The sequence below is a fragment of the Acaromyces ingoldii genome (assembly GCF_003144295.1).
Source record: "Acaromyces ingoldii strain MCA 4198 unplaced genomic scaffold FA10scaffold_6, whole genome shotgun sequence".
Lineage (NCBI taxonomy): Eukaryota > Fungi > Basidiomycota > Exobasidiomycetes > Exobasidiales > Cryptobasidiaceae > Acaromyces > Acaromyces ingoldii.
The window spans coordinates 460802-485996 of NW_020290252.1; the positions used below are offsets into that span (position 1 = coordinate 460802).

General features: G+C 54.4%; 14 protein-coding genes and 1 non-coding gene across 15 annotated transcripts; 9 read left to right on the forward strand and 6 right to left on the reverse strand.

The window, feature by feature from the left end:
* Positions 1–89: 89 nt before the first annotated feature.
* FA10DRAFT_269112 (cysteine proteinase) lies at positions 90–3085 on the forward strand. The gene is made up of 5 exons (XM_025522622.1): positions 90–390; positions 460–571; positions 632–869; positions 935–1966; positions 2057–3085. The coding sequence occupies exons 1-5, from the start codon at positions 120–122 to the stop codon at positions 3059–3061; spliced, it is 2658 nt and encodes an 885-aa protein (XP_025375027.1). The 5' UTR covers positions 90–119; the 3' UTR covers positions 3062–3085.
* A 92-nt stretch (positions 3086–3177) lies between these two features.
* FA10DRAFT_269114 (ribosomal protein L1) lies at positions 3178–4444 on the forward strand. The gene is made up of 3 exons (XM_025522623.1): positions 3178–3507; positions 3584–4052; positions 4138–4444. The coding sequence occupies exons 1-3, from the start codon at positions 3190–3192 to the stop codon at positions 4386–4388; spliced, it is 1038 nt and encodes a 345-aa protein (XP_025375028.1). The 5' UTR covers positions 3178–3189; the 3' UTR covers positions 4389–4444.
* FA10DRAFT_269116 (Frataxin) lies at positions 4362–5269 on the reverse strand. Its single transcript, XM_025522624.1, has 4 exons — positions 5018–5269; positions 4818–4944; positions 4651–4745; positions 4362–4566 (listed from the first exon to the last, which is right to left on the reverse strand). The coding sequence occupies exons 1-4, from the start codon at positions 5227–5229 to the stop codon at positions 4419–4421; spliced, it is 582 nt and encodes a 193-aa protein (XP_025375029.1). The 5' UTR covers positions 5230–5269; the 3' UTR covers positions 4362–4418.
* Positions 5270–5362: 93 nt separating this feature from the next.
* FA10DRAFT_303916 (hypothetical protein) lies at positions 5363–6247 on the forward strand. Its single transcript, XM_025525298.1, has 3 exons — positions 5363–5415; positions 5480–6061; positions 6127–6247. Exons 1-3 carry the CDS (start codon positions 5391–5393, stop codon positions 6153–6155), a joined length of 636 nt encoding a protein of 211 aa, XP_025375030.1. The 5' UTR covers positions 5363–5390; the 3' UTR covers positions 6156–6247.
* A 170-nt stretch (positions 6248–6417) lies between these two features.
* Positions 6418–8345, reverse strand: FA10DRAFT_276236 (alpha/beta-hydrolase; the record flags this gene model as incomplete). Its single annotated transcript, XM_025523307.1, has 4 exons — positions 6418–6449; positions 6543–7526; positions 7586–7990; positions 8066–8345. The coding sequence occupies 4 exons, from the start codon at positions 8343–8345 to the stop codon at positions 6418–6420; spliced, it is 1701 nt and encodes a 566-aa protein (XP_025375031.1).
* A 309-nt stretch (positions 8346–8654) lies between these two features.
* Positions 8655–10652, reverse strand: FA10DRAFT_303918 (hypothetical protein; the record flags this gene model as incomplete). The annotated part of the gene is made up of 3 exons (XM_025525299.1): positions 8655–10208; positions 10278–10415; positions 10494–10652. 3 exons carry the CDS (start codon positions 10650–10652, stop codon positions 8655–8657), a joined length of 1851 nt encoding a protein of 616 aa, XP_025375032.1.
* A 106-nt stretch (positions 10653–10758) lies between these two features.
* FA10DRAFT_281374 (hypothetical protein) lies at positions 10759–12505 on the forward strand. Its single transcript, XM_025523683.1, has 4 exons — positions 10759–10891; positions 10966–11456; positions 11635–11993; positions 12054–12505. The coding sequence occupies exons 1-4, from the start codon at positions 10824–10826 to the stop codon at positions 12471–12473; spliced, it is 1338 nt and encodes a 445-aa protein (XP_025375033.1). The 5' UTR covers positions 10759–10823; the 3' UTR covers positions 12474–12505.
* A 116-nt stretch (positions 12506–12621) lies between these two features.
* FA10DRAFT_234093 (hypothetical protein) lies at positions 12622–13062 on the reverse strand (the record flags this gene model as incomplete). The annotated part of the gene is made up of 4 exons (XM_025518971.1): positions 12622–12668; positions 12735–12818; positions 12907–12964; positions 13030–13062. 4 exons carry the CDS (start codon positions 13060–13062, stop codon positions 12622–12624), a joined length of 222 nt encoding a protein of 73 aa, XP_025375034.1.
* Positions 13063–13582: 520 nt separating this feature from the next.
* Positions 13583–14858, forward strand: FA10DRAFT_281375 (hypothetical protein). Its single transcript, XM_025523684.1, has 6 exons — positions 13583–14059; positions 14126–14206; positions 14281–14336; positions 14396–14475; positions 14546–14569; positions 14631–14858. The coding sequence occupies exons 1-6, from the start codon at positions 13608–13610 to the stop codon at positions 14760–14762; spliced, it is 825 nt and encodes a 274-aa protein (XP_025375035.1). The 5' UTR covers positions 13583–13607; the 3' UTR covers positions 14763–14858.
* Positions 14859–15589: 731 nt separating this feature from the next.
* Positions 15590–16501, forward strand: FA10DRAFT_269122 (hypothetical protein). Its single transcript, XM_025522625.1, has 2 exons — positions 15590–15730; positions 16101–16501. Exons 1-2 carry the CDS (start codon positions 15664–15666, stop codon positions 16409–16411), a joined length of 378 nt encoding a protein of 125 aa, XP_025375036.1. The 5' UTR covers positions 15590–15663; the 3' UTR covers positions 16412–16501.
* Positions 16502–16835: 334 nt separating this feature from the next.
* Positions 16836–18333, forward strand: FA10DRAFT_269124 (carbonic anhydrase). The gene is made up of 3 exons (XM_025522626.1): positions 16836–16859; positions 16953–17595; positions 17661–18333. Exons 2-3 carry the CDS (start codon positions 17307–17309, stop codon positions 18041–18043), a joined length of 672 nt encoding a protein of 223 aa, XP_025375037.1. The 5' UTR covers positions 16836–16859; positions 16953–17306; the 3' UTR covers positions 18044–18333.
* Positions 18236–18337, reverse strand: FA10DRAFT_t42. Its single transcript has one exon. It is a non-coding gene; the product is annotated as a tRNA-Leu (tRNA).
* A 1085-nt stretch (positions 18338–19422) lies between these two features.
* FA10DRAFT_269125 (FAD/NAD(P)-binding domain-containing protein) lies at positions 19423–21311 on the forward strand. The gene is made up of 2 exons (XM_025522627.1): positions 19423–20090; positions 20163–21311. The coding sequence occupies exons 1-2, from the start codon at positions 19443–19445 to the stop codon at positions 21258–21260; spliced, it is 1746 nt and encodes a 581-aa protein (XP_025375038.1). The 5' UTR covers positions 19423–19442; the 3' UTR covers positions 21261–21311.
* A 45-nt stretch (positions 21312–21356) lies between these two features.
* On the reverse strand, positions 21357–22277 carry FA10DRAFT_269127 (hypothetical protein). Its single transcript, XM_025522628.1, has 2 exons — positions 22258–22277; positions 21357–22188 (listed from the first exon to the last, which is right to left on the reverse strand). Exon 2 carries the CDS (start codon positions 22146–22148, stop codon positions 21531–21533), a length of 618 nt encoding a protein of 205 aa, XP_025375039.1. The 5' UTR covers positions 22149–22188; positions 22258–22277; the 3' UTR covers positions 21357–21530.
* A 1317-nt stretch (positions 22278–23594) lies between these two features.
* FA10DRAFT_269128 (Tricarboxylate/iron carrier) lies at positions 23595–25180 on the forward strand. Its single transcript, XM_025522629.1, has 3 exons — positions 23595–24044; positions 24106–24602; positions 24660–25180. The coding sequence occupies exons 1-3, from the start codon at positions 23629–23631 to the stop codon at positions 24914–24916; spliced, it is 1170 nt and encodes a 389-aa protein (XP_025375040.1). The 5' UTR covers positions 23595–23628; the 3' UTR covers positions 24917–25180.
* Positions 25181–25195: the final 15 nt, after the last annotated feature.

Consider the following 25195-nt stretch of genomic DNA (forward strand, 5'->3'; position numbering starts at 1 on the left):
CCGCGCGTCCTCCAACCCTATACAGCCACGTGGAGAGTTAGTTGATGTGCCTTGCTCGCTCGAGCCATGTTTCCATTTCATCCCTCCCTAGGGAACGATCTTCCCCGACCCACCGACCCATGTCAAAGCAGGCATGGAAAGACAAGCTGAGTCTTGCCCAAGAGACGACGAATCGGGCTACAAGGCAAGAGCTGGCGCGGGACTATTCGAGTGCCTATGAAACATATGTCCGCGCAGGCGATCTCTACCTGTGGCTCGTCAAGAACCGGGAGCCGACGAGCGAGGCCACTGAACTGCGCGAGCGTCTGCGTAGGGTTCTTGGTCGGGCCGAGGCGATCAAGCTGGCAGGAAGGGCAGCCCAAATAGTGGAGCGGAGGCTACTCAGCGACGGTGGGTATCACGGCTCTCCCTAATCACGGGGCCAGCGCACTCATTATTTGCATCGGGACCGGCCATCAGAGGAGCAGACAAGGGCTTTGGAAGCCTCTTCTTCCATCGATGGCATTCCTCTTCCTCTGTGGAAAAGTACAGACGACATTTCAACTTTGGCATATCAAGGCCAGCTCTTTGTGTAGGTATCGACTCGTCGATCCTGAGCAGCATCGATAGCTCAATCCTCACCGTTCACCAGGGACTCCGTGCCACAACCTGCGCTGGCGCCTGGCCAGGTGCAACAGAAAGCAACCTTTCGTCGGAGACACTCGTGGCTGAAGCAGCGTGACAGTGTGCCTCGATGGGCTTCTTCGCCACTCTACGACTATCGGACCCCCTTGCGAGGCCATCACATCGTTCAGGACGTCGTGACGGATTGCAGCTTCGTCGCCGCCCTCGAGGTGGCATGCGAGCACGACGCAACGTGGCACACACAGGTACAGCTTGAACACGCTTGTAATCACGCAGGTCTCTTCCCTCGCTGAACCTCTGCCAATCACAGCTGGCACACGCTCCTCTTTACCCTAAAGATTCTCGCGGATTTCCTCGGTGGTCCGAGAATGGAAAGCACTGCGTCAAGCTTCTCTTCAACGGAATTCCAAGGCAGATCGTCATCGACGACAGCATACCCTGCCGACCCGACGGTAATCCAGTGTGTGCCACCGGCCTTGGCGCCGATGGCTCGTATCACATCTGGCCAGCACTGCTGGAAAAGGCCTACTTACGTCTCCGCGGCGGGTATGACTTTCAGGGCTCTAATTCTTCCATCGATCTGCATGCCCTTACTGGCTGGATTCCAGAGCACATCGGTTTCCAGCATGCTGGCTTCCAGCGCGAAAAGGCCTGGGATAGGCTCCGTTGGGCATGGACGCGAGGCTACATCATGGTCACTGCTGGCACAACGCGAAACATGGCGTCCAGAAGGGCGCCTGGACAGGCCTTTCTGGTCGACTCGCACAACTATGCAGTTCTTGCCATCGACGAGGAAGAGGGAGAGCGTTGGCTTACGCTCATGAACCCATGGAGAAGGTCGCCGTCCGAAGAAGATGCCTCGACATGGACGGGCGAGATGCGAGCCTCGCTCGAGAATTTCCAGACCAATTCGCCGTCTTATCTGGACCGCGAAATTATCCGTATAACTTGGAGCGAAGCATGCTCCAGGCTTGACTCGCTCTACCTCAATTGGAACCCTGCCATAGCAAAGCACGCCCTCACAGTACATTCCCATTGGCGGAAAGTTGATGGAAGTGACCTTGGTCAGAATCCTGAGCAAGCGCCAATAACGACGACGACGAAGCCGACAACCATGACAACGACGGCAATTGTAGGACCGAGCCAGCATTCGTCTTTCAGGCTCGCCATAAATGTGGACGAGTCAGATGTTTCCGGCGCCGAGAAAACTGACGTGTGGCTCCACCTTGTTCGGCATACAACTCAATCCAGGGAAGACGAGGTTCAGTGGATTGCCATTCACGTCTTTGAGAGCGAGGCTGTGAAACATAGATTGCTGGCTCATGGCAGCGACTATCGCATGGTGAGATTTGCCATGCTGCACTCCCGCTCCCTGATAATTTTGTGCAGCCATTGATGCCATCCGTTCTCCTCCCTCCTTCTACCTCCTTAGGGCACCTACGTCGACAGCACCCACAACATCGTTCGCTTCTCTACCAGTGCCCACCGACGGTCCGTCTACACCGTTATAGTGTCGAGGAATGGGTGCAACAACGACGCTACCTTTTCTCTATCTGCCTTTTCCGCCGCCAAGATCGAGCTTCACGATATCCCGAGGTCGTTCTCCTTCTCTCAGCTTGTGCAATCGGGCTGGTCAGGAAAGAGCGCAGGTGGTAATGCTGCCAGCTGGGCATTCATCCATAATCCGCAGTTCCGTCTGACGGTACCCCAAGCGACGAGCCTCGCCGCCATGGTCGAGACGTCAAAAGACCTCCCCGTCCAAGTACTCATTGTGTGGTCTCGACGGGGCAAACGCATCTCTCACGTCTCGGAAGGCGACATAGTTGCTTCTAGCGGCCTCTACAATTATGGCTTCGCCTTCGCGGAAGCCAAGAAGATTCAGGCGGGCGTTTATTCCGTTATCGTGTCCACATTCGAAGAGGGGCTGTCAGGCCTCTTTGCTCTCAAGGTCGAAAGTGAAGGCGAGATTGTGCTCGAGGCCATCGCTGCCGAAGGCGCTGGAATGTTTCATAAGACGCTAAGAGGTCGTTGGGAAAAAGATGTGAGCGCCATGGGAGGGCCGTCCCACGGCCGCTACCATTGCAATCCCCGCTTCATCGTCGACGTAGACAAAGCCTGCCGACTCGTTGTCAGGCTCAGACCCGAAGTGAAAAAGGGAATAGCTACGCCCTATCTCAACATCGCTCTTTTTCGGGTCAATAAGACCCCTCGCTCTGCGTCCTCCATCTCTCCGGCTGCGTCACCACCCGACATAGGCGCTGAAGTGGCCAATTCGGGCTCATACGCCGACTTGTTATCTGGTGTGGCCATAGAAGATGCGAGGTTAGAACCAGGGACCTACTCTCTCATTGCTAGCACCTTCACACCTGGTGTCGAGTGTCCATTTGTCATTGATCTGTACTCTAGTCTCCCGACGACCTGTAGAAGAGCCCATTGATGGTGAGATGAATGTAAGGTCACGTGTATTTTCCTGGCGTGTTTGGCTGGAGGGAGAGAAAAATCTGAAAGAGGAGGGAAAGGAAAGAAGTGCCCCCCAACGTTAACAGCAGCAGCAACCAACCGAAGATGTCGCTGCGAGGCCCTGGCACCATGATCACAAGGTCGCTCCGGGCAGGGCAGACCTCACTCACGGCTTCAGCTTCGGCCTCGGCTTCGTCTTCGTCAAGTATCTCTGCGCCATCTCCTTCACATGCTTCGACCACGCGGTTATTCACAACGAGTCTCGTCTCTCTGGGAAAGAGCCGGCCGGGAGAAGGGAAGGACGCCATCAAGAAGGCACGAAGACTGGCAAGACTGGGCTCGGCGGCCAATACGGTCTCGATTAAGGAGAAAAAGAAGCAAGAGGCGACGCTCGAGCTCGAGGAAGCCGCCAAGCTCTTCAGAGTGAGTGTCATTCCGATCGATCCCTTTGTAGAACGGACAAAAGGAGAAGGCGAAACTGAGTATGATGTCACAAAAGGCCGTCGAGGTGGCCAGAACTCAAAGTGCCTACGAGCTTCACGTTGTCACTTCGGTCTCATCGCACCAGGCCAATGCTCTACGAGGCCGTCTGTCGCTGCCCAAGGATGCCCGAACAAAGTCGGAGCGCATCCTCATCTTTGCCGAAGACGGTTCCGAGGCTTCGGATGCAGCCAAGCGTGTGGCTGCAAAGGAGGGAGCCACCATTGTCGTCGGAGGTTCAGAAATGATTCAGAACGTCGTGGATGGCCGAGGGGCGGCAAGTGGCGACTTTACAAAAGTGCTGGCAACGCCGGGATTGCTGCCTCTAATTAGCCGGTCGCTGGCCAGGAGTCTAGGACCTCGAGGATTGATGCCGAGCGCAAAGCGTGGAACCGTCGCTCAGGGTTCGCGGGAGATGGAAGAGGCCATCATGCAAGCAAAGGGTGCCATGGACTGGCGAGGGGATCGCAATGGTGTTGTTCGAGGAGGTGAGTTTGTCCGCTGCGGTATCGGATGTGAAAAAGAGAGAGAAGTTCCCATGCTATACCACCGCTAAGCACAATCTCAACACAGCCGTTGGGAGGATCAATTTCACCACGCCCGAGCTTCGAACGAATATCTCAGCCTTTCTTGAGGCAGTCGTCGATCGAGTCTCGGGTGGCTTATCCTCGAGCAACCAGCAGCCCACTGTGGCTAGTGCTTCCGGAAAAGGCGTCGATAGGAGCCCGGGCGCTTTGAAGCGAGCATCGTCCGTCATCAAGCAGATTCATCTCTCTTCGACCCAAGGGCCTTCCGTTCTCTTGACTCTTTCCGAGGTGTATTAAAAGAACAGATTCTCATAATCGATTTCCCATTTACCCTTGACCAAGGTCGACGGTGATCGGCTTGCCAAAAATGTCAGACAGCTCGTTCTCTAGAAGGTCTCGCATCGTTGACAGCTCGCCCTCTTTTATCATGAACCAGGTGTCCTTTTGTCGGTCGTAGTCGAACCTCTTGGGGCCGCTGGGGGGTTTGTTAATTAGTAAGAGCAGTCTTTTCACATCGACTTGAGTATACATTTAGTCTTGGAAGTACTGCAAGACCTACCTTCGAGGACTCGAGAGCCAGATTTGCTTGTTGGGTGGCTGTTTATTTATGACGTATGTGCCGTTGCTCCCCAGTCGGAGGTTGAGGACGCCAGACTGGAGTGCGTAAGTTGATCAGGTGAGCAGACTGTCAAGCTCAAGAGATCAGAGAAATGGTCTTCCTCTCACAGAGTACTCAGCCTCGAACTCTTCTGCGTCGGGCCCGACGTACTCCTCGGTGAGCACCTCGAGGCAGTCGGTCAGCGAATCCAGGCATCGATCCGAAAGCTTGTGGTATTCATCGGATGAGATGTCTCTGCCAGTCACGCCATTGTATGTTAGCCTTACGGCGCGGCGAACTTTTCAAAAGGTTGTAAATCCCATCTCACGAAGCTCTGTATGGTGCCGTCCTGGATGAGTATGGGTGGGCTGCAGTCTCCGAGGCGGGGCAAAATCTTGATCTTGTGACAAGGGGTGTGAGCCGAGACGAGCAAGAGGCTGTGGGCAGTGCCCTTGCAGTGGCCACGATAGATGAAGAAGGAATCTTGGCGCCCCTTACACTTCTGGAAAGGGGCTGGAGCATTCTTCTTGCGGAACCCATGGTGCTGCCCCAGAGTCCAGAAGCGTGAAGATGCCTAAATATGAGAGGCAATGGGATGGTGGGATCGCGCGCATCACGTGCGCTTTAATGAAATTTAGACGCCCAAGTCGCCCCCCCCCCCCCACTTTGGGCCCCCGTCTATCTCACCAATTTGAACAAGCATGACGGACAAGGAGAAGGTCGCGGGTAGGTCATCGATGTCTTCTGTTGCTATACCCATGTTGTTGACACCCGGCCTCTTGAACCGTAGCCGAGTCGCTCGTCGATTTTTCCAGGCTACCTTCGAGCGCCCTAGACACTTACATTTCCTTCTACGATCTCGCAAAGGCGTTCCCACCCCCCATTTCGAGATCCGGTGCATATCCCCATGATGGCGACGATGAGCCCGAGGATCAAGAATTCCACGACACCGATGGATTGACAAAAGATACTGGTGAAGCGGAAGAGGGTGGACAAGAAGGTGGTTCCGAAGAAGGGCAAGGGAGGAGGACAATGAATTCAAACGGGCTTCCTGCCCCTCTGACTGGCTCGCGACTGCGACCTCGCTCGCCACCGGGGGGGGCAGGTGGGGGTGGTAGTGGCAACGGCGCGACGAATGGCTCAGTTGGGAAACGGAATGCTACGATCACTGGACTTGACGAGGAGGCTCGCCAGCAGCAACACTTTCAAGCAAGAGCCGAGGAGGATGACCCTCCTTGCCCATCCCACTTCTACGACGCAGAGGCGGCGACGAGCTATCTGGGCGCCGTGGCAGGGAAACACTTTGCCAACCAGCCACCTCCGAAAGAAGGTGAAGTTGTTGTTCAATTTCTGTACCGATGCCGCGCAGGAGGTGAGCTACTCATGACCGCTCTGCTGCATGGCCACCTGCTAATGGTGCCTTCGTCTTGGCTGCAGACAAGATACTGAAGGTATTCTCGGGCTAAATTTGTCCTTGCCGAAGTCAATCTATGATACCTTGCGCTGTCTTTTTCCTATACCTCGTCAAATAAAGATGCAATCTATGTGATTGGTGTATGTTGAAGAAGAAGTACGGATGCAAGTACGATCAAAACAACTAACCAATACAAGCAGGCGAAGATGAGAAAGAGGCCAGCGAGAGAGAGAGAGAGAGAGTGAGTGAGTGAGTGAGAGCGAGCCACTTTCACAAGCTCGTAGATGATTCGTAGAAAAGGATGGTTGAGAAATCTACGAATCATCTATGAGCTTGTCAGAAACGCCTGCACCGTTGATGGCAGTTAAAGAGGAAGCAGAAGAAGATGTTGATGCTGACGATGATGGCACGAGCAAAGGGGATGTCTTCGAGCTTCCACCTTGGGCGCTGGATGTCGCTGCGATTGCATCTTGTTCCTCTGGGTATCGAGGTCGCGTTGACTCGATATCCTCTAGGATGTCTAGGAAGCACCACTCTACTGCATCTGCTGCCCAGAAGTGGTCGCAATGCTCGGCTTCTTCTTGTCTCTTTTCACGGATGAGCCTGACGTCGGTCTCGCGTGTCTTGATCCTCTCAATCAGGGGGTCTGTCAGCACCAGAAAGTCCATGCCGCCCGAGTAGATGGCTAGAGGAGGAAAGCGTTTGTCCCACCACTTGTCTGCGGCAGGATCCATGGTGCAGCCTCGCGAGGCAAAGCCGTCTTTGCCCGCCCACCAGTAGATAGAGGCTGACGAGACAGGCTGAGGTGTGAAGCGAAACATCTTTGCCTTGCGTCGGAGCAGCCAGTTGGCATCCGTCCAGGCGAAGAGAAACGCAAACATCTGATAGCCCAAGAGAGCGTACGGATAAGCGGGCGTCCAGTCGTAGGAGGTCTTCATGAGTGGGATGAAGTCGAGGACGCCAAAGAAGCGCTTCCACGTCGGCCAATCCATCGTTCTGAGCGAGGTGAAAGGAAAGCAGCTCGTCAGTGGACCAGCAAAGACGGCGGGGGCGAGAGCGCCGAAGTAGCTCAATTTTTCGCCCAGTTCGGGCACCATGTCCCTACTGAGAGAGATAAACGCTGTGCCGTTTCCTTGTGAGTGACCAATGAAGGCAATCTTGTCATATCCCGTCTGCTTGCAGACATGGTCCACCAGCGCTGGAAGATCGTAGATGGCCAGCTCTCGGATGTTGTAGTCCCAGAAGCGAGGATCAGATCGTTTGTACTTGCGATGACCCATGTCAAAGACTCCGCGATTATTACCCAGAAAGACCTGGTATCCTCCTTGGCGAGCGAGCCAAAATGCAAGTGACCGATCTTCTGACGTGACGAAGGACCCCGACGACTGAAAGAGACCGTGCATGATCAAGACGGGGTAGCCACCTTTGCAGACAAGAACATATCAGCATAAGCAAGCCGAACGCATACACGCACAAACTCACCTCTGCCATCGCTACGCCGTTCGTGTTGCCTTTCCGGGCAGATGATCCGATTGATCCTCAGAAAGTAGCCGTCAGCCGTCTCACACGTCTCGTTGACGATATCGAAGCCACAGCTCCTAGCATAGTATCGAACGTCTTTGACCAGCTTCTCTTTCTTCCACCGCCCCGGATCGTCCCACTCGCTCTTCTCCTCGATCGAGGGGCTAAGGAGCTTCGGCACAGCCGCCAGTAGTCGCACCGATAGGGCCCAGATGACAACAAGGATGAGAAAAACGGACGAGAGACAATTTGCAAGGAGCTGAGCCAAGGTCAATCGGAGCGTCGAGTAGAGCGTGGGGTTTCCATATGGAGGTGCGCCACCCCGATGGGCGAAGAGGGAGCTGATCGATTGCGGACTTGCATTACCTGCCAGGAAGAGAGAGAGAGGGATCATAAATCTTTGGAAGTGTAACAAGAGACATGGCGCGAGAGAGAGCGTACCTTCAAAACCCGTCGGCACATGCGTGTAAAGGCTGCGACCGCTGATTGCCTCTAGAGACGGCTTGTCGATCCGCACCCTCATGCTTGCTGCCGATGTCGGACGACTTATCGAATCGCCAAACGACGTCGAGAGGCGACCTTTGCTCGAGGGATTGAGGGTGTCTGGGATGGCAGTCACTTCGGCAGTGTCATGGTCGACAAGCTTGCCATCTTGGCGCACAGTCGTCGACACTTGGGGTGGTGGCGACGACACCGTGTATGGCGAGTCGCCAGCCGTCATCGCTCACCGTCGCCCCCTGTGAAGCTAGGCAAGACGAGGGAGAAGCCAGATGAGACGGAAGCGAACGGGCGATCTCTGACCGATGATGATGGGCAATGGTAGTGGTGGGTGAGGGGGAGTCGCACGTAAGAATCGAAGCTGGCCTGCCTGCTGGTCAACAAGCTAGGCAAAATACACACACTACCGGTACTCTTAGTGAAGTACTACTCTAGCGCGCCTGAAAGTCTGAGCGAGAGGAGAGGCACGTGCACGTGGTCGTTGTCGTCCGACTGGACAGCGACTATTGACTGTTGAGAGCCCGCTCAACTACTACAATCCTTTGCGGTGGATAAAGTTGGGCACGATGCAAGCGAGCACCTGTAGAGAGTCTTTTGCGAGCTTCTCGCCCTGATCGGCAATCTCGAGTGTTTGAAGAGGAGCCATCTGAGGGGTGGCCGCCTCGGCCGCACCAGCGTCACTTTGGCTACTTGTTGGTCTTGCCGCTCCACGAGAGAAGGCAGACGGGGCCGTGGACCTTTGCCTTTTCCTCTGTATCCCTTGTCGTCTACATATCACATCGACAATGGAGCCACCAGTCACCTCGCATTCAGCGCTCGTATCCTCGCTCCTGATACTGAGCTCGAGCTGCTGAAGGTTCGGATAGGGATATATCGCCGAACCGTGAACCTTCCCTCCTAGAAGAGAGACCAAAAGCCTGGTAGCGGGAAAGAGTTGGAGCTTTTGCACGGCGCTGCACGTCGATAGTACCGGCCTGAGCGTCTCGATTTTAGCGTCTGAGAAATCTGTCAAGGTGACATTGTGCAGTGTACTGGCCGCTGACTGCATCAAGACGCTGTCAACGCCACCGCCTCTGCTCTTGTACGTCGTCAATGCAGGTGCCCGGAGCTCGCTGCCTGCTGCATGGGCGACCGAGTTGTTGAACACGCCTCGCATACTGAGCGTTTCAAGGAGCCGCAGCTCAAGCGAGAGACCTCTCGGCACATCGCCCGAGGCAGGCAAGTCAATGTCCAAGAATCGGAGCTGACTGCAGGCCATTGACATCAGTGTCCAGATCCACGACCTTATGTGCAGAGGCCCGTCGTCGTCGTCGTCGTCGTCGGCTACGTCCCCGTCGGCGAAATGATTGGTTCGTGCGGCTCTCCGGGTCCACTGAAGCTTTTGGACCCGACAGAGGCTAGAAAGAAGCCGATCGTCAAAAAGTGTGTCGTTAGGCAGAGGACTGACCACGAAGACGTCAAAGACGTTTTTAGTGAATGAGCCATTACAGAACGAATAGCTGTCAAAGTCGGTCGCGTAGAGGCAGATTTTCCCCTGCACGTCGAGGTGGATGAGGTTCGCGCACGTTTGAGCAAATTGCAAGGCGGACAGATACAAGCCTGGGTCGTTGCAGCAGCCAACCTCGAGCCTGGAGATCGTCGAGGACGAGGGACCAAGACACGGCGCTAGATTCGACCAACGCAGGCCTTGGGCGTACTGAATCTGGACCCATGAAAGCGAGTCGCAGGATTTCTTTGCGAGCGTGGCTGCCCTCTGATACGTCTTGCGGTTTGCCAAGGGACTCGTCTGCAAGTCTTCGGTGCGAAAGACACGCCAGAGGCTGCGATTCATGTTGATGACGCGATGCCAGCGAGAGCACACGGTCTGCAGCCGTGCCAGGGTCGTCGAGTCGATCTCTGTGAGAATCATGGCAAGAACTTCATCGGGGATTCGACTGATCTGATCGGCCATCCAGGCTGCGAACAATTGGTTGATTCGCGCGATGTCGGTCCTTGCCACTGCGTGATCACGGGCCTTGCGCAGCGCGTCGAGGGCCTGTGTTCGGTGGCCTGCCTGTCGAAGAGACTTTGCGGCCTGCACGAGACACTAGCAAGTTGCAGGACACGGGCCTAAGTGAGCGAGATTGGCCCCTCGCGGATCGCTCACAGAATTCACCTTGGGATCGGTAGGACGCAATTTGACTGCTGCTCTGGCGTCGCAAAGGCTAGGTCGGATCTCTCCCAGCCGCAAGTGAGCTAGAGAGCGAGCGTGGAGAAGGAGTGCTCTGTTGGCATTGTCGCCACTTCCCAGACCCTATTTCGGGATGAACAGTCTAGAATCGTGAGCCAGCAGCATGTTGTTGTTCAGGTGGGGAAACACTTTGTTTCTCACCTCGGTGCACACTCTGACCGCTTGGGCGTACTCGCCCTTCATCATCGCGGTCCTGGCTGAAGAGATCCAATACTTGTCTTCACCTGCATCTTTCTCTCGAGCCTCTTGTAGAGCGATCTCGCGACGGCGGCTCCTGCCTTTGCCGTCGCCAAGGTTCATCTTGATGGCAGAAATATGCTAGTTCGGTGCGCGCGACGCGAACCTGCAGCTGCTTCTTCTCAACTTGCTTTTTCTTTTCTGGTCTTTTTCTCCACTTTTCTTGTGCGCATCAGAGACGCAGTCAGTCCCATTCACTACTAACGAGACATAGGAAGACCACATTTTACAACGATGAAGGTCCTCTCAAGACACGTCGAGCGAGACGGCTCAGGAAGCGTCACTGTCAATCCAGAGGAGGAGTGAGTCGCAGCACAGCTCAAAGCGCGTGTGTCAAAGCTTGGCTTGCAAGCAGCTGACTTCTCTGCAAGTGCAGCGAGGACATGTACCATCTCTATAATCTCATCGAGGTCGGAGATCTCGTCAGGGGCCCTACTGTGCGCAGAGTTCAGTCAGAATCCTCTACTGGCTCCATCGAGTCACAGCGTGTCCGTGTCACGCTCACCATCCAAGTCGCAAAGTCGTCCTTTGACGCCACGGGGTCCTCGGCCCCTCTGGATCCGGCTGCGGAAGGCAGCTCGGCAGGCGCTGTCAGTGGTGCGATTACCGACGTCTCCTCATCCTCGAGTACCGCGGGAGCGTTGGGAGGAGGCAGCGGTGGCGATGGAGCTACGCTGCACGTGTCCGGCAGAGTAGTCTCGGAGAACAGGCATGTCAAGATGGGCGCCTTCCACACTCTTGATCTCGAAGTCAATCGTCAGTTGACGATCATAAAGGACTCATGGGACTCTATCCATTTCGAGCGTCTGAACGAATCCAGCGATGTCGGACAGAGAGCAGAGGTCGGCGCTGTGGTACTGGGCGATGGTGAGTTCAACTTTCGTTGCCCAGAAGAAGTCGATTACGTGGCGAGAAAGAGAGAGGGGGGGGGGGCTGGGGAGAGTAGAGGGGAGAGAAGCAAAGAGAGAAGCAAGGGGAAAAACAAAGAGGGAGAGGGAGAGAGGAAAAAAAGAGAGCGACTGTTGACAGTGCTCAATGATGGCAGGTACGGCAACCGTGTGCCTCTTGACAGAGCACATGACCGTTGTTCGACAACGTATCGACGTACCTCTGCCGCGCAAACACAAATCCCTACCCTCATCGTCGGCCGACAAGTCCCAGGCTCGGTTCTTGTCCCTCGTGTATCAAGCCGTGCTCAAGCTCTTGCAGCTGCCTGCGTTGCGGCTCGTCATCCTCGCCAGCCCCGGCTTCACAAGGGATACCGTGTTTGACTACCTGTTTGCCGAAGCCACCAGGCGGGGCGAAAAGGCTCTCATGGGCAATGATGCCAAGCGAAAATTTCTCAGAATTCATTGCAACAGTCCTCACATTCACAGCCTCATTGAGGTTTTACGAAGCGCAGAGGTGCGTATGGCAGCCTTGTCGGTCTTCTCCTTGCTAATCCCACATCACCTGTCCACCCAGGTCAGCGCCCAACTAAAGGACACAAAGTTTGCAAAAGAGGGCCAGCTTCTCGACCGTTTCCAGAGGATGCTCGCCTCCGACGAGCTCCGTGCATGGTACGGAGAGCAGCATGTCATGCTGGCCGCTCAGCGAGGTGCCATTGGCTCCCTTCTCATTTCAGATGGCCTCTTCCGCGCCGCCGACCCGGTCCGACGCAGGAAGTTCGTTCAGCTCGTAGAGGACGTGAGGAGCGCGGGAGGCGAGGCTCTCATCTTCAGCGGCATGCACGAAAGCGGACGGCAGCTCAACGGCCTTACGGGCATCGCAGCCATCCTGCGCTTTCCCCTCGATGTAGAAGTCGCGGAAGAAGAAGAGCGGGAAGAACAAGCAGCTCAGTCGGGTCATGATGATCTCCTCGGTTCCAATCGCAATCATGCCTGACGCATAGATACCCGGTAACGCCCCCCCCCCCCCTCCCTTTCCTCCTCTCCCCTATTGCAATGCAAGTCTCAAAAAGTAGTCCACAAGCTATGCATGCATTTATGCCTTGTCCTTTCAAGCCATCTTTGCTGCCTTGATACACGTCCCCTCACTCATCGTCGTATCCCGAGACCTCTTCGCGAGCCCTGTTGGGAACTGGACAGACTTCCATAAGCTTCGTCGAGAGGTTAGGAACGAAGCATATGGCAGCAAGGAACCTACTTGGGTACGAAGTGGGGATCCTCTCTGCCGGTTTCCAACCATATTGCCTCCTGATCGGCGGCACTGTGACGACAGCAATGGGACCTGATAAATCAGTGCAGACGTTAGAGCGGGAGTTGGTTGGTAGGATGCAGGCTAAGCCTGCTGCAGTGGTGCGAGCACAGATTCTCACCAACGACGCCGATGAGGAGAGAGTAGAAGATGACGGGCTGTTCGTGGGCGGTTCGTTGCTGTCTCGAGGAAGGTGGGTGAGCTGCAGCCGTCCGAATCGACATGTGCATAGCTAAGGACTCACAAGATACCGGTACGTGGCCCGAAAAGGGTTCATAGAGACCGACGACATGGCTTGTGTTGGAAGAGCTGGAACGGAGACGAGCGATTCTTTCTCGCCCTTGAGGGGTCACGTGATGTCACGTTATCGTCCGCGTTGCACGACGGACGAGATACAGGCGTCGTCTTTAGGTGACGTTACCGGGTCCTGATGGACAAAGAGAAGGAGCTTTTGAACGGAGCGGGCCTTATGCATACATCCAGCTCCCTGAGAAGAGAGTAGCAGGACAACAAGGCCGCGCGGAGCGGGCAGTGGATGCCGTGGCCGCGCTACTCTTTCCCACTTTTTTTGGCGTATCAATTCTAGCACATGAGTCCGAGCCACCCACGGGGAAAAGTGGGCTTATCTTGTGTCTTGTCCACCGGAAATCGAGGGCAGGCACTAGCCATCCATCACCCCTCGGCTCATCACTGAGTGAAGTTCTGTCAAGCCCACGCGGAACACAGCAATGCACTTCGCTCTCGGCCGTAAAAAAGGAAAAGGGACTGGCAACACTTCCAATTTTTGGCGTGGACATTATTTGCTTTGGCTATTCGTGGACGATGAACCCGTTCGCACACCTCGTCCACGATGAGGCAACCGGGGCATGCATAAGCGAAGCGGATGAAGATGATGGCGAGCAACTCGTGCCGGACCAGCGGCCCAGTATTATTGACCAGCGTGCAATCGTGAGGTATTTTAAAGATGGCAGAAAGAAGCCCGCCATCTTCCAGCAGGACCACCCAACGAGTCTGGCGCTGGATTCGATTTTCGCTCCAGTCGGAGATGGGGACCGGGCTTGCTACGATGTGACGTTGGCACTGGACGTCAGCAAAGGTTGCGGAGGCAAGATTTGGCCCGCTGCCGAAGTTCTCGGCGAATACATTGCCTCACAAAGGAGCCAGGGGCAGTGGACCGGCAAGACGATGGTAGAGCTTGGAGCAGGCACAGGCCTAGTCGGCCTGCTAGCTGCTGCCATTGGCCAGCTGAAGGCGAGCTGGATCACCGATCAAGAGTGAGTGACGTCGGACTTGGCCGTCCGTTCTTGCGCATCTAATTCGGGACCATTTCTTTCTCCTAGAGCGATGATGGATCTCATGGTCAAAAATCTTAATCTCAACGGGGAACTCAGGCAAAGATGCTTCGTGGGCGAGCTTTCCTGGTAAGTGGGAACATGAGATTATTCTCGAGCTGTCAAACAGTGTAGAACTCATCGAGAGGCTCGTATCTCCGCAGGGGCCAGCCCGTTCCCGAGAGTATCCCAAGCAATCCTGATGTGCTGTTGCTAGCTGGTAAGGCCTTTTCTCCAGAAGCTGTTCGAGAGCACCGTCGTAACTCACAAATTCGGCAGATTGCGTGTACCTCGAGGTGGCTTTTCAGCCGCTGATCGAAACAATGCTCGAGATGTCGACACCAAGCACGGAGATCCTTGTGAGCGGCTGCCCAACTTCATCCGCGGGCATTGGCCTTGGAACTGACCCTCGAGCTGACTTGTCTTCAGTTCTGCTACCAGCAACGGCGAAAGGTGAACTCACGCCTCGTATATTTTCGCTTACATTGCTCACGCTCTCTGTCTGCGCTCTTAGGCCGACAAGCGCTTCTTCAAATTGCTGCAGAAGCATTTCATCTTCAAAGACGTCGAGGACGACGACGAGGCCAGAAGGAGCATCTACAATCGAGAGGGAACAAGGCTCTTCATTGTACACAAAAAGACGTGACCAAAGGAAGGATAATGCCCAAAATCTTACACGGATCTTGCTGCACTCGTGGACGATGAGGAGCCGAAATGTGACGTGGACAGTCTGATAACAGAGAATCGGAAAGTATCAATATTGTCCAGGGCATCACAACCTGGCAAGACGAGGTCTTTCCCTTATCGTGGGACTTTGCCCGGTCCAATCAACTTGCATTTGAACATGTGGTCATTCCTCTGACCACAGTGGCAGGAATTGTAGTTTCCCCTTTCAACGTCTGTGCACCAGTCCCGTCCTCTACAAGTTAGGTCGTCACCTACTTGCAGCACGCCGTAACTCGGGGCCCTCTCCTTGGCGTGCACACTCTCGAGGTCAACTTGCCAAACGCATGTAGACACGAAATCCCTCGCCTGAAGATCGCTACAGATGGAGGTCGAGAAGTTGTCGGGCATCTATATCCGGCTTAACGGACATGACGTCTTCAGGCAAGACCTCCGGTGGGCTCGAGGGACACGGTCGCTCTCTCGGATGGCCGCCTCTTTCGACTTGTCATTACGCCCATCAATGACGGGACAGAAAACGCGTGAAACTGCCTTTTGTAATTGATGATTTTATTCCAATCCTCCTCCATCACCCATCCGCCCATAGATGGCTGCCGGCGACCAGGCAGAGGCCAGGAAGCTGGTAGAATTCGCCGCAAAAGCCGGCGAGACGTTCGTCAGCGCATACTATGCTGCGTCGGACTCCCCTCAGCGAGTACAGGTGCGTGCGTGCGTGCGTGCGTGTGCCTGCAAGCTTCTCAGGAACGCTTATCCTTTTCCGCGCTCCTCAGCTCATACCTACGCTGTACCTCGCCACGTCTTCTGTCGTTTGGAACGGAAACCCTGTCAGCGGCGCCAGCGACCTAGCACATCTTCTCAACACCATGCCAGGGTCGAAGCACGAGCTGCACGGATTTGACTGTCACCCTCTGGGAGGCGGGACTATCGAAGGTGCGCCTGGGCCTTGTGTCTTCCTTTCCGTCTTTGCCTTGGCGGCCCCCATCGCTCGACCGCTCAGCCATGCACACATGTCCATACAATGGTCAGTGGCGCACTCTTATCCTCTGGCAGCGCTGTGCGAGGCGAACATCAAAGGGTGCATGCCCTCTCAACGACTTGGGCCAGCTCATCTCCTGGTCTTGGTCGCAGAGGTGCGCCCCTTGGTCATTGGGGGCCAAGATCAAACATGTAGAAAGAGAGAAACCCTAACTTGTTTTCTCGCTGCTACGCTCCATATAAGGGTTCTGGGCGGGAAAGATCAAAGCTGCCTTAAGAGTAGTATCGGAGCAGACAAAGTTAATCGCTTGCATTGACTCTACAGGCACTTTTCAGGCGCCGTCGCTCCTAATAACGGCCACTGGCGTTGTCGCACACCACACGCCCTCATCCCTTTCTGCCATGCCGCCGTCAAACGCGCCTGCATCCTCCACCTCTTCTTCGAGACGAGGCGTGCCAGCCGAAGGTTCGGACCCTAGCGTGCCCATCGACAGTCTTCCGCGAGCCTTTTCCCAGAATTTTGTCCTTGTCAACAACCCTCAAGGCGAAGGAGGGGTCAACTGCTCGGCCGGAGACGAAAAGCCAATTGTTGGCAAATACTTCATCCAGGCTGACACACTCAGGTTCGTTGGCTAGATGGTCACCCCCTTGTATCATCAACCCATCCTCTTGTACAGTAATGACAGGTAACAGTACCAACACTAGTAGTAGTACTCGATCATCTGCCATCATTTTATTCCATCAAGGCACACAACCATAGATGATCACTCTGAACACATATTGAACTACTTCGAACGCCTCCACCCCAGACACTGCTGCAGAATCGCACGATGGGAGACGGTACTCGTCGCGGCAGCCCGGAGTCGGGTTGTACAAAAATCGGGATACAGAGCCCTCCCCAACTTTGGGATCTGAGATGAACAATTCCAAAAGTAGAGACGCAAGTCCCTATACCCCTTCTATCAATAAATTAATAAAATAAAATTTTAGTTTGAAAGAATTAATAGAAAATCCGAGCAACGGTGGAGAACGGGATGATGGGCACTTCTTCTTTCTCTTATCTGCCAAGAAGAGTACCCAAACGGTGAGTACTCGCACCCCACCGAGGCGCCCGCCACAGGCCCCAATAACTGAAAGAAGATCAACTTGCTCAACCATCCGGCCATTCGCTCACCAGAGGTTATTAGTTAAGGGATCCGTTCGCCGGGAGACAGCGGCACCACAGTTAAGTTGACCTCTTTCGACTCCGACGCTCATCGAGAGGAGGCCCGTTCGCCAAACCACCAACGGCACACGACATCCTCGGCCAGGTCGGCCCAATCTGACTCCGAACTTGAGGGCGTCTGCTCCGTGAATTCAAGTCTCGCTTCTGCGTATGTCCCTTTGCTCAGTACCCCGTCATCTCGTCGCTCCTCGCCCCAATTTTCCTGTGGTCTCCCTTTCATTTCGAAAACCTTCTAGAATAAGCCACACTCCTGCACCTAGACCAACACCTGTATCAACACCGACTTATCGAGCATTCTCAACGGCAATGGTCCTCGCCAAGGTGACGCCACAGCAGCTCCTCGACAGGAACCGCAGCTGGAACGAGGAGGTTGAACGCAACGACTCAAGCTTGCTCAAGGAAAATGCTGCTGGACAAACGCCCTCCATCCTCTGGATTGGCTGCTCCGACTCGAGGGTGCCCGAGAGTGTCGTCGCCAACTGCAAGCCGGGCGATGTCTTCACCCATCGCAACATCGCCAACCAATTCAACCTGAACGACGACAGCGCCATGAGCGTCCTCACCTATGGCGTCGAGGCTCTCGGCGTCGAGCACGGTGAGCCAGTGCCGAACATCTTGGATTCCATGAATGAGCACTCATCTCTTCCCACCTTCCTGCAGTCATCATTGTCGGACACACGTCCTGTGGCGGCGTTTTGGCTTCGCTCACCACCGCTCAGAGCGCAACGCCTCCGCCCAGCGCCCCCCTCTCCCGCTTTCTAACGCCTCTCGTCGAGCTCAGCACCGCCGTGCGTGCATCGATGGGCCTCAAGGAGGGTCAGGCGCCCAAGACGGACGACGAACAGAAGCAGCTCCTTGCGGCTGCCACCGAGGCTAATGTCAAGCGACAGGTGGAAAACGTCGTCAAGACAGATGTCATTCAGGCCAACTGGAAAGGTGAAAAGAGCGCTTTCCCGGGTGAGGCCTCCGTCCGTGTCAAAGTCCATGGCTGGGTGCACGACGTTGCCACAGGCAAGCTCCGCGATCTCGGCGTGACCCAGTAGTAGTTACCTGCCTACCTTTTCAATGTACTGGTAGCTGCTCTCACGGCGCTCTCGCATTTCTAGAATGCATCGTATCCACCGCACCAACAGCACTCGCAGCCCAGGCCTTCGAACGTGATTGAGACAGATCGTCCGAGGATGGAGCACCTGGTGAAGAGCGCGTCGTTGAAAAATGAAGAGCGAGTCCCTCTCTGCCGGTACTGGGATTCGAACCCAGGCCTGAACTTGTCAAGTGGATTTCAAGGACAAAAATGAACTTAAGACCACCGCGATGACCAACTACGCGACACCGGCGACAGATAAATTTGATAAGCTCTGGCATAAATATGAACTTTGCTACTAGCTCGAGGTCTTGCATCTTTTCACTTTCGTCCTAGACATGACAGAATAGAGCTGGATCGGAAGTCTGGAAGCGAAACAGAAGTAATGTTCGCGGATGATGGATCAGAGGAGGATAAGAGATTGAGTGCGGGACTGAAAATGGGTTCTCGCTAGTCCGAGCGAGGCTGGCGCTTGTTCACTCCGGCCCGGTCGCCATCGAGGCTTTAGTTCGGATTGCTCTTTAATAGGTCCTCGACTCATTTTTCGTCCTTCGAGGTCTACCATCAATGAGTAGGTCGTAGGAGGGGCTCTGCGCCTTGCTGTCCACCAGTCCGCTATGAGGTGTTCGGACGATGTCGATTGTGAAAAGCTCTTGAAAGCTCTCTGGCCGCCTTCTCCCACAGGAGGACGTTCAGATCCTCGACGATTTGCATGTGTATGACGGAGAGCGCGAGCGGACTCTGCCCAGGAGACGTCGGAAAAGTGGAATTGTCCCGCGACTATGAAGAGTCGCTCAGCATTCATGAAAAAGCAGAAGAACGGGCAATAAGCTCACCGCGACCTCGAGTGTGCCAATCAGCATCACCTTGCTGCGAATCGGAAGGACACCCAGAGACGCCTTCAAGGCGATGCTCAGATCCACTCGCAATTCTGCGGCTCCTGCTGTCACGATTCCGAGGGCTGACTTGTGATCCAGCTCGGTGAGTCTTTCAATGAATCAACAAATAAAGAGAAGAAAGAAAATTGAAGGATAAGCTCGAGGCGGGACATAGGAGTAGATGGACAGCTTCACACTTACACTCCGACTGTGCGTACTTTCAACCCCGCATGGCTGGGTCTGATGTCGGCGAGAGGCATAAGAATGCCTGTCTCCGGCCTCGACATGAGATACGCATCGGTCGGTGTATTTGCGTCTTTGCAGCCAAAAAAAAAAAGGTTACTCCACCAAGGACCAGATCCTCAACAAGCCTCCGATTTCCGAGCCCGCCTCCACCCGATTCCCGGCTAAGAAGGCTTGCCTAAGATCGGACGATTTAAGTGTACGGCTGCTCAGAGGAGTGAACAACAAAGAACAGATATGAAGGTCGCTGTCGTTGGATCGGGCGTCGCAGGCCTAGGCGCGACATGGGCGCTCAACGAGCATTCTGAGCACGAGGTCCACCTCTTCGAATCGTCGGCACACCACATTGGCGGGCACAGCAACACTGTCTCATTCCGGGCACCCTCCGGAGCGAAGAGCGGAGCAGGTGAAACGCCGGTCGACACTGGTTTCATTGTCTTCAACGAGGTCACATACCCAAATTTTCTCCGCTTCTTGACCCATATTGAGGCCCCTATCTTGGTCTCGGATATGTCTTTCGCAGTCTCGAGGACAAAGGCCCTTGTGGAACCCAGCTTTCAACTCCCATTTTCTCGATCGTACTTCCCATCGCTCCCCCGGCACATCAGGAGCAACAACGCGAATACACGCAAGGAGCGAGGGGCATTTGAGTGGGCTGGGAGCACGCCGTTGGCGCTCTTTTGTCAATGGAGCAATCTCTTCGACCCGAGCCACTGGCGAATGATCTGGGATATCATTCGTTTTAACCACCAGTCGATCGAATCGTTGAGGGAATGGGAGGCTAGTGAGGTGACTGATGCCCAGGCAGAGGCTGAAGAGGAGACCATCGGGCAATGGCTCGATCAGAGGCGCTACGGGCCAAATTTTCGCAGGAATTACCTCATCGTGAGTTCTCCCTCTTCTCAGTAGATACACTAATACTCACACTCGGACAAATCAAATGCTCCGAAATCTCAGCCGATGACGGCGTCGATCTGGTCAACGCCTCCCAAGACTGCGTTCGGTGCATTCCCAGCACGGACATTGCTAAGATTTCTGCACAATCATCATCTACTCCAGATACTCAATCATCCGCAATGGCTCACTATTCAAGGGGGATCGAAGACCTACGTTGAACGCGTGCTGCAAAAACTTCCCCGTGCACAGCTGCATCAAGGACAGGAAAGCGGACACGTTGTCAAAGCCTTCCCTGGAAATAAGGGCAAATGGATCATTGAAAGACAAGGTGGCAAGACGGAGGAATTCGATCGAGTCGTCTTTGCCTGTCATGCCGACGTCACAACCGAGATTCTCGCCGCCGACGAGGCCATGATGGAGAAGGATGATATCGGGGTGCAGCTCAAGAGGTGCCTGAAAGAATTCAAATTTAGCAAGAATACAGCCGTATTGCACAGCGACGAGACCTTGATGCCCGTCCGCCGGGTTGCTTGGTCAGCATGGAATTTCATGGCCGAATCGTCGGAGCAAGACTTCCAGGACGACGTGGATAGCGTGACACTGACCTATTGGATGAATCTCCTCCAATCTTTGTCCGAAGACGTCTTCGGCCCCGTTCTCGTAACCTTGAATCCGCCCAAGGGTACTCCTGATCCGGCCAAGGTTGTGGCCAGCTTCGATTACGAACATCCACTCTACACCTCCAAAAGTGTGAGAGCCCAGGCTGCGCTAGAGTCGCTTCAGGGAAAGTGGCGCGGAGCTCGTTTTGCGGGCGCTTGGACCAATTATGGATTCCACGAGGATGGCTTCTCTAGCGGTGTCCGAGCCGCTGTAGCCCTTGGCGCCAAGGTTCCCTTTGAAGTGAGACCAGCCGAAAGAAGTCTTCCTCATTCCTCTCGAATACGGGCGGCAACATTCCTCCTGGCTGAGAGGATCCGAGAGGCAATTGCAGGTCCAGCCTGTCTCATCTTGGCACCCTTTATAGTCATTTGCACGCTGGTTCTGGAAGCCATCATGAACGCCTTCACCCTCCTCTTGGTAGGCCCTGCCAGCCCTTCGGCCACTCGCAACGAGCTAAGGAATGTTCGCAAAGCTTGGGAGAAGTCTTTACTGTTGTAGATAGACTGCGCTCAAATCTGCGATCAAATCAAAATGACTGATAGTTTCCACAATTAGAGTATTCCAGAGTGTGGTATCTCCAACGAAAATATATGAGATGCCAAAATTTTGCAGTAAATACAATCATTTTTTTGCCAATTTGTCTTTCTCAAATTTCTGGTGGCAAGAATTGCGCTGTTTTCATCTGTTGCTGTTGCCCTTCAGAAAAATAAGAGAGATGATACACAACAATGCTATACGACATGAAGTGCTACGGTCAAGAATGAATGTCTAGGACGTCTCGAGAGAGCTGGACACCTTGCAAGCCTCCTTCGCCATCCTTTCCTGGGCCTGTTCATCGACCATGGCTAGCCTTTGAAAGTCCCCGTAGATGATCCACGCACCGACGTAGTCCTCCTTCCCATCGGCTCTCGTTATAAGCCTCCCCGCATCGGGAATCTTGCCTACCTTCTCGAATCCGAGTCTCTCCCAGATCTTCACGCTTGCCTCATTTGTCTGGTAGACAAGATTGAAAACCGAGCCCCGGTAACCGCATCGGGGCGCATACGACAAGAAGCTTTTGCCCGCCACGCCTCCGAGGCCTAGCCCTCGCGTGGCAGGGGGAACGACGAAGCCCGCGTTGCAAAGATGAGAAGAACGACCAGGGTAATTTGGCTTGATGTAGTAAGAGAATGCATAGACCTTCTCCCAGTCGTGAGACCTATCAAAAGTCGTGCTAAGTTCGTCGACGTGGAGCACCTCCGCAACCATGCTGGCAGTGAGAGCCAGTCCAGAGGCTGGAACATCAATGCTGTCTCCGCTGAGTCGAGATAGTTTGCTTGCATCAATCAAAATGCCCACGATGAGGTCGTACGAGAGAAAATAGGCTGAAAAGTCGTCTGAAGACATTGGCACCTCCTGAGGGTATGTTCTTCCACCTTCGAGTTCTCTTTAAGCGGCGAGATGCGTCAATGCCTTTCCTTGATGAAGTACTGTACGCTGGGACTTGGTACCTCACTGATTGAATACGTTTAGGAGTTTTTCCTTGAGCGCAGGACCGATAATTGCCTTGCCAGTCGTCGCAGCGGTCCCAAACTCAAAGGGAACTGTCACAATTGCTGCTCGGTCGGCCGACGCAGCCCTGTTGTTGATGGGATATAGGCGGCATTCGAGTGGAAGACCATTGTTGCTCTTGCGCGGAGGAGCTACCGTTCCGTAGGCCATCTTTGTTCAAGACGAGAGGAAGAATCGATTCTCAGCGGAATCAGACTTAGAGTAGTTTGCACATGCCTTGAAACACGACGTGAAATTAGACGAAAACTCTAGTTAGATCCAATTCGAGTGGAACCGGGTCAATCGTGTAAGACCGATCGTCTTTCTCATTTGATGTAAAAGCATCATCACATTGATATCTGTCCACCAAATCCTCTGAATCGCAAAAGAGCTCTATGTACGCCGTCCCCTTGCTTGATATCGAGAGAACGAGACTTTCTGTCCCGAGTTGCTGCGCCATGAGGAGGATCAAATCGTCAGTCAAACGCAGATGACTGGCAATTGAAGTAGGCCGCGCTTACCAGACCAAGCGCTCCTTCCAAGTTTGACCTCAATAGTGGCGGTCCCTTTGGCATCGTAAGCCTTTGCCTCTTCTCCTCTGTGCCGCCTAGCTTCGCGTGTCTCGGTGTGTTCCCATCCTTTCCCCAAATGCAACCCGATCAGAGGTGCCAGTTCACGCAGCCCCACGGCTCGTTTGGCTGTTATTGGCCCCAGCAATAAGGCTGCCTGGTCAAGGCTCCCTCTTTGGCTGATATGGACCTTGTGGACAGCGTGGCTGCCGTCGCCGAAATGTGAACCTGGAACGGTACCGCTCAGAAGAGCAGAGGCCTGTCCACGGGTCGCAGTTTGCACCGATCCATAGTTGAGGAACCGTTGTTGCTCAGCTTCCTAAGAGGAGTTCAAAAGCTGAGAGCTGAGCGTAACCTGCTTGCCAGAGGCTGAGACAGACCTACCCTTGGGAAAAAAAAGGAGATGAGCCCCCCTTGGGTGCGCTGGGCGAGGTACGATGCGATGGCAATGGTCTGCAAAAGCGTTGACACGTTAAACGCTGTCGGCTTCAAGAACAAGGTCTGGTATGCATATACGGAGGCTGCTTGTGACATGGTGGTGCTCGAGGACGGTACTGGCGGCGATTCTTCGAAGTCGGCCCACTTTGTCGAGCTGCAAGACCGAAGGGAAGAAAGGACCCGCTCTTGGACTGAACGAAAGAATCGCGCCCGTCTTCCGAAGAAAGAAGGGCTCCACTTTTTGAAATGCGAATTTCTGCCTTCGTCTAAACCTGCAACGTTCGCTACTCCCCTTTTCATCAAGACTCCCTCGTTTCTAGAGATTAAAGATGGGAGTAGGACTGGGGACGTCATGGAACACACCAATACAGGAGCGTAAACTTGGGGATGCTTCGTATCCTGTCGCCGCGATGTTGGCAGCTTCAATGATCGAGGAGGGAGAAGGCGTCGATATCTCCAAGGATCGCTTTGATCTTAGCACCTTTCGCGGGCGATTGGCACACTTTTACTCGACTACGTCCCCGTTGACCCTGCTCGCTTCAACAAGCAAGCTCTTGGACGCACAAGAGTATGTCAAGGAGGTCGAATCAAGATTCCCGACGAACAATAATTCGAGTGTTGGAACGATCTACAAGAGCTTCGCTGGGCAGAAACCAAAAGACCAGGGATACATTGTCTCGAAGAAAGAGGCTCAACGATACTGGAAAGCGAAACAGCTCGTTCAGAGCAGCGTGCATCCCGACACGTAGGTATACGAGCTCAAAGCAGAAGATAGCGGGGGCTGATTTTTGATCTGTTCGGCTCAGAGGAGAGGTGATCCCACTACCATTTCGGATGTCGGCCTTCGTGCCGACGAACCTCCTTGTGCTTGCTGGTATGCTGAGGCCCGATCCAACTCTGGCTTCTGTCATCTTCTGGCAATGGATCAACCAGAGCTTGAATGTGGCCGTCAACTACAGCAACGCAAATAAGTCTGTCCCCATGGACATGAAAGAGGTCGGGCAGGCCTACGGAGCGGCCACCGCCAGCGCCGTAGGAATTGCGGTCGGTCTGACCAGGCTAGTCCCACGGATGACGATGCTCTCTGTTGGGGCCCGGGGCGTTCTCTCACGGCTCGTACCCTTCTTCAGCGTCGCTTCCGCAGGGTGCGTCAATGTCTCTTTCATGCGCTGGAAGGAGATCAGGGACGGTGTCTCGGTCTTTCGAAGAGACTTGAACGGGGAGAAGGTCAAAGTTGGCGATTCACCGAGAGCAGGGTCTACCGCCGTGGGAATGACCGCTGCCAGCCGCGTGCTTACAAACAGTAAGTGCGGGACACTAAGTATGATTGAAGTCAGCGGTAAATTGATTTTGTTTGCAGTCCCGACGATGATTTTACCACCTTTGGCTCTCGCCTTCCTCCAGCGGAAGCGGATAGTCCCGAAAGCTGGTCTCTGGTCCAAAGTGGCTGACCTTACGTTGATCGGATCTAGTCTCTTTGTATTCCTTCCTCCTGCGATCGCGACTTTCCCACAGACGGCTTCGATCAAAGCCGACAGGCTCGAAGAGAGATTCCAGAAGGTCAAGGACGACAAGGGAGAAACAGTTCAGGTCTTCGAGTTCAACAAAGGGTTGTGATTAAAGCGGCTCTGCTATCACACAGTCATAGAGACATTTTCAAGCGTCAGATCCGTGTGAGGAAGAGGCACGGGACAGTCTGACCCCAAAACATTCAAAGGGTAAGGACACGCTCTCACACCCACACCAGCAGTATTGTCTTTTCAGTTCCCAGTCAGCTATACTCTTTTTTCTATCCTTTCTTCCTCGAGCTAAGGAATGTGATCAAAGAATGCGTCGAGACGGCATGTGCCCATTGCCTGCTTTTCTTGCAGGGCGACAGTGTCAGCAACGACAGCG

Bases quoted from the DNA above. Each gene is read 5' to 3' on its own strand.
- FA10DRAFT_269127 (XM_025522628.1), bottom strand. From the start codon at position 22,148: ATGTCTTCAGACGACTTTTCAGCCTATTTTCTCTCGTACGACCTCATC.
- FA10DRAFT_269124 (XM_025522626.1), top strand. From the start codon at position 17,307: ATGGTCCTCGCCAAGGTGACGCCACAGCAGCTCCTCGACAGGAACCGC. The intron at 17,596-17,660 runs GTGAGCCAGTGC...ACCTTCCTGCAG, and splicing joins GGCTCTCGGCGTCGAGCACG to TCATCATTGTCGGACACACG.
- FA10DRAFT_269112 (XM_025522622.1), top strand. From the start codon at position 120: ATGTCAAAGCAGGCATGGAAAGACAAGCTGAGTCTTGCCCAAGAGACG. The intron at 572-631 runs GTAGGTATCGAC...ACCGTTCACCAG, and splicing joins TATCAAGGCCAGCTCTTTGT to GGACTCCGTGCCACAACCTG. The intron at 870-934 runs GTACAGCTTGAA...TGCCAATCACAG, and splicing joins ACGCAACGTGGCACACACAG to CTGGCACACGCTCCTCTTTA.
- FA10DRAFT_269128 (XM_025522629.1), top strand. From the start codon at position 23,629: ATGGGAGTAGGACTGGGGACGTCATGGAACACACCAATACAGGAGCGT. The intron at 24,045-24,105 runs GTAGGTATACGA...TGTTCGGCTCAG, and splicing joins AGCAGCGTGCATCCCGACAC to AGGAGAGGTGATCCCACTAC. The intron at 24,603-24,659 runs GTAAGTGCGGGA...TTTTGTTTGCAG, and splicing joins CAGCCGCGTGCTTACAAACA to TCCCGACGATGATTTTACCA.
- FA10DRAFT_281374 (XM_025523683.1), top strand. From the start codon at position 10,824: ATGAAGGTCCTCTCAAGACACGTCGAGCGAGACGGCTCAGGAAGCGTC. The intron at 11,457-11,634 runs GTGAGTTCAACT...CAATGATGGCAG, and splicing joins CGCTGTGGTACTGGGCGATG to GTACGGCAACCGTGTGCCTC. The intron at 11,994-12,053 runs GTGCGTATGGCA...CTGTCCACCCAG, and splicing joins AGGTTTTACGAAGCGCAGAG to GTCAGCGCCCAACTAAAGGA.
- FA10DRAFT_281375 (XM_025523684.1), top strand. From the start codon at position 13,608: ATGAACCCGTTCGCACACCTCGTCCACGATGAGGCAACCGGGGCATGC. The intron at 14,207-14,280 runs GTAAGTGGGAAC...GTATCTCCGCAG, and splicing joins TTCGTGGGCGAGCTTTCCTG to GGGCCAGCCCGTTCCCGAGA. The intron at 14,337-14,395 runs GTAAGGCCTTTT...CAAATTCGGCAG, and splicing joins TGATGTGCTGTTGCTAGCTG to ATTGCGTGTACCTCGAGGTG.
- FA10DRAFT_303916 (XM_025525298.1), top strand. From the start codon at position 5,391: ATGACGGACAAGGAGAAGGTCGCGG. The intron at 5,416-5,479 runs GTAGGTCATCGA...CTTGAACCGTAG, and splicing joins GGACAAGGAGAAGGTCGCGG to CCGAGTCGCTCGTCGATTTT. The intron at 6,062-6,126 runs GTGAGCTACTCA...TCTTGGCTGCAG, and splicing joins GTACCGATGCCGCGCAGGAG to ACAAGATACTGAAGGTATTC.
- FA10DRAFT_269114 (XM_025522623.1), top strand. From the start codon at position 3,190: ATGTCGCTGCGAGGCCCTGGCACCATGATCACAAGGTCGCTCCGGGCA. The intron at 3,508-3,583 runs GTGAGTGTCATT...ATGTCACAAAAG, and splicing joins AAGCCGCCAAGCTCTTCAGA to GCCGTCGAGGTGGCCAGAAC. The intron at 4,053-4,137 runs GTGAGTTTGTCC...ATCTCAACACAG, and splicing joins CAATGGTGTTGTTCGAGGAG to CCGTTGGGAGGATCAATTTC.
- FA10DRAFT_269125 (XM_025522627.1), top strand. From the start codon at position 19,443: ATGAAGGTCGCTGTCGTTGGATCGGGCGTCGCAGGCCTAGGCGCGACA. The intron at 20,091-20,162 runs GTGAGTTCTCCC...CCGAAATCTCAG, and splicing joins TTCGCAGGAATTACCTCATC to CCGATGACGGCGTCGATCTG.
- FA10DRAFT_269116 (XM_025522624.1), bottom strand. From the start codon at position 5,229: ATGGGTTCCGCAAGAAGAATGCTCCAGCCCCTTTCCAGAAGTGTAAGG. The intron at 4,746-4,817 runs GTGAGAGGAAGA...TACGCACTCCAG, and splicing joins AGTTCGAGGCTGAGTACTCT to TCTGGCGTCCTCAACCTCCG. The intron at 4,567-4,650 runs GTAGGTCTTGCA...CAAACCCCCCAG, and splicing joins TGGCTCTCGAGTCCTCGAAG to CGGCCCCAAGAGGTTCGACT.
- FA10DRAFT_269122 (XM_025522625.1), top strand. From the start codon at position 15,664: ATGCCAGGGTCGAAGCACGAGCTGCACGGATTTGACTGTCACCCTCTG. The intron at 15,731-16,100 runs GTGCGCCTGGGC...TTGACTCTACAG, and splicing joins GGGAGGCGGGACTATCGAAG to GCACTTTTCAGGCGCCGTCG.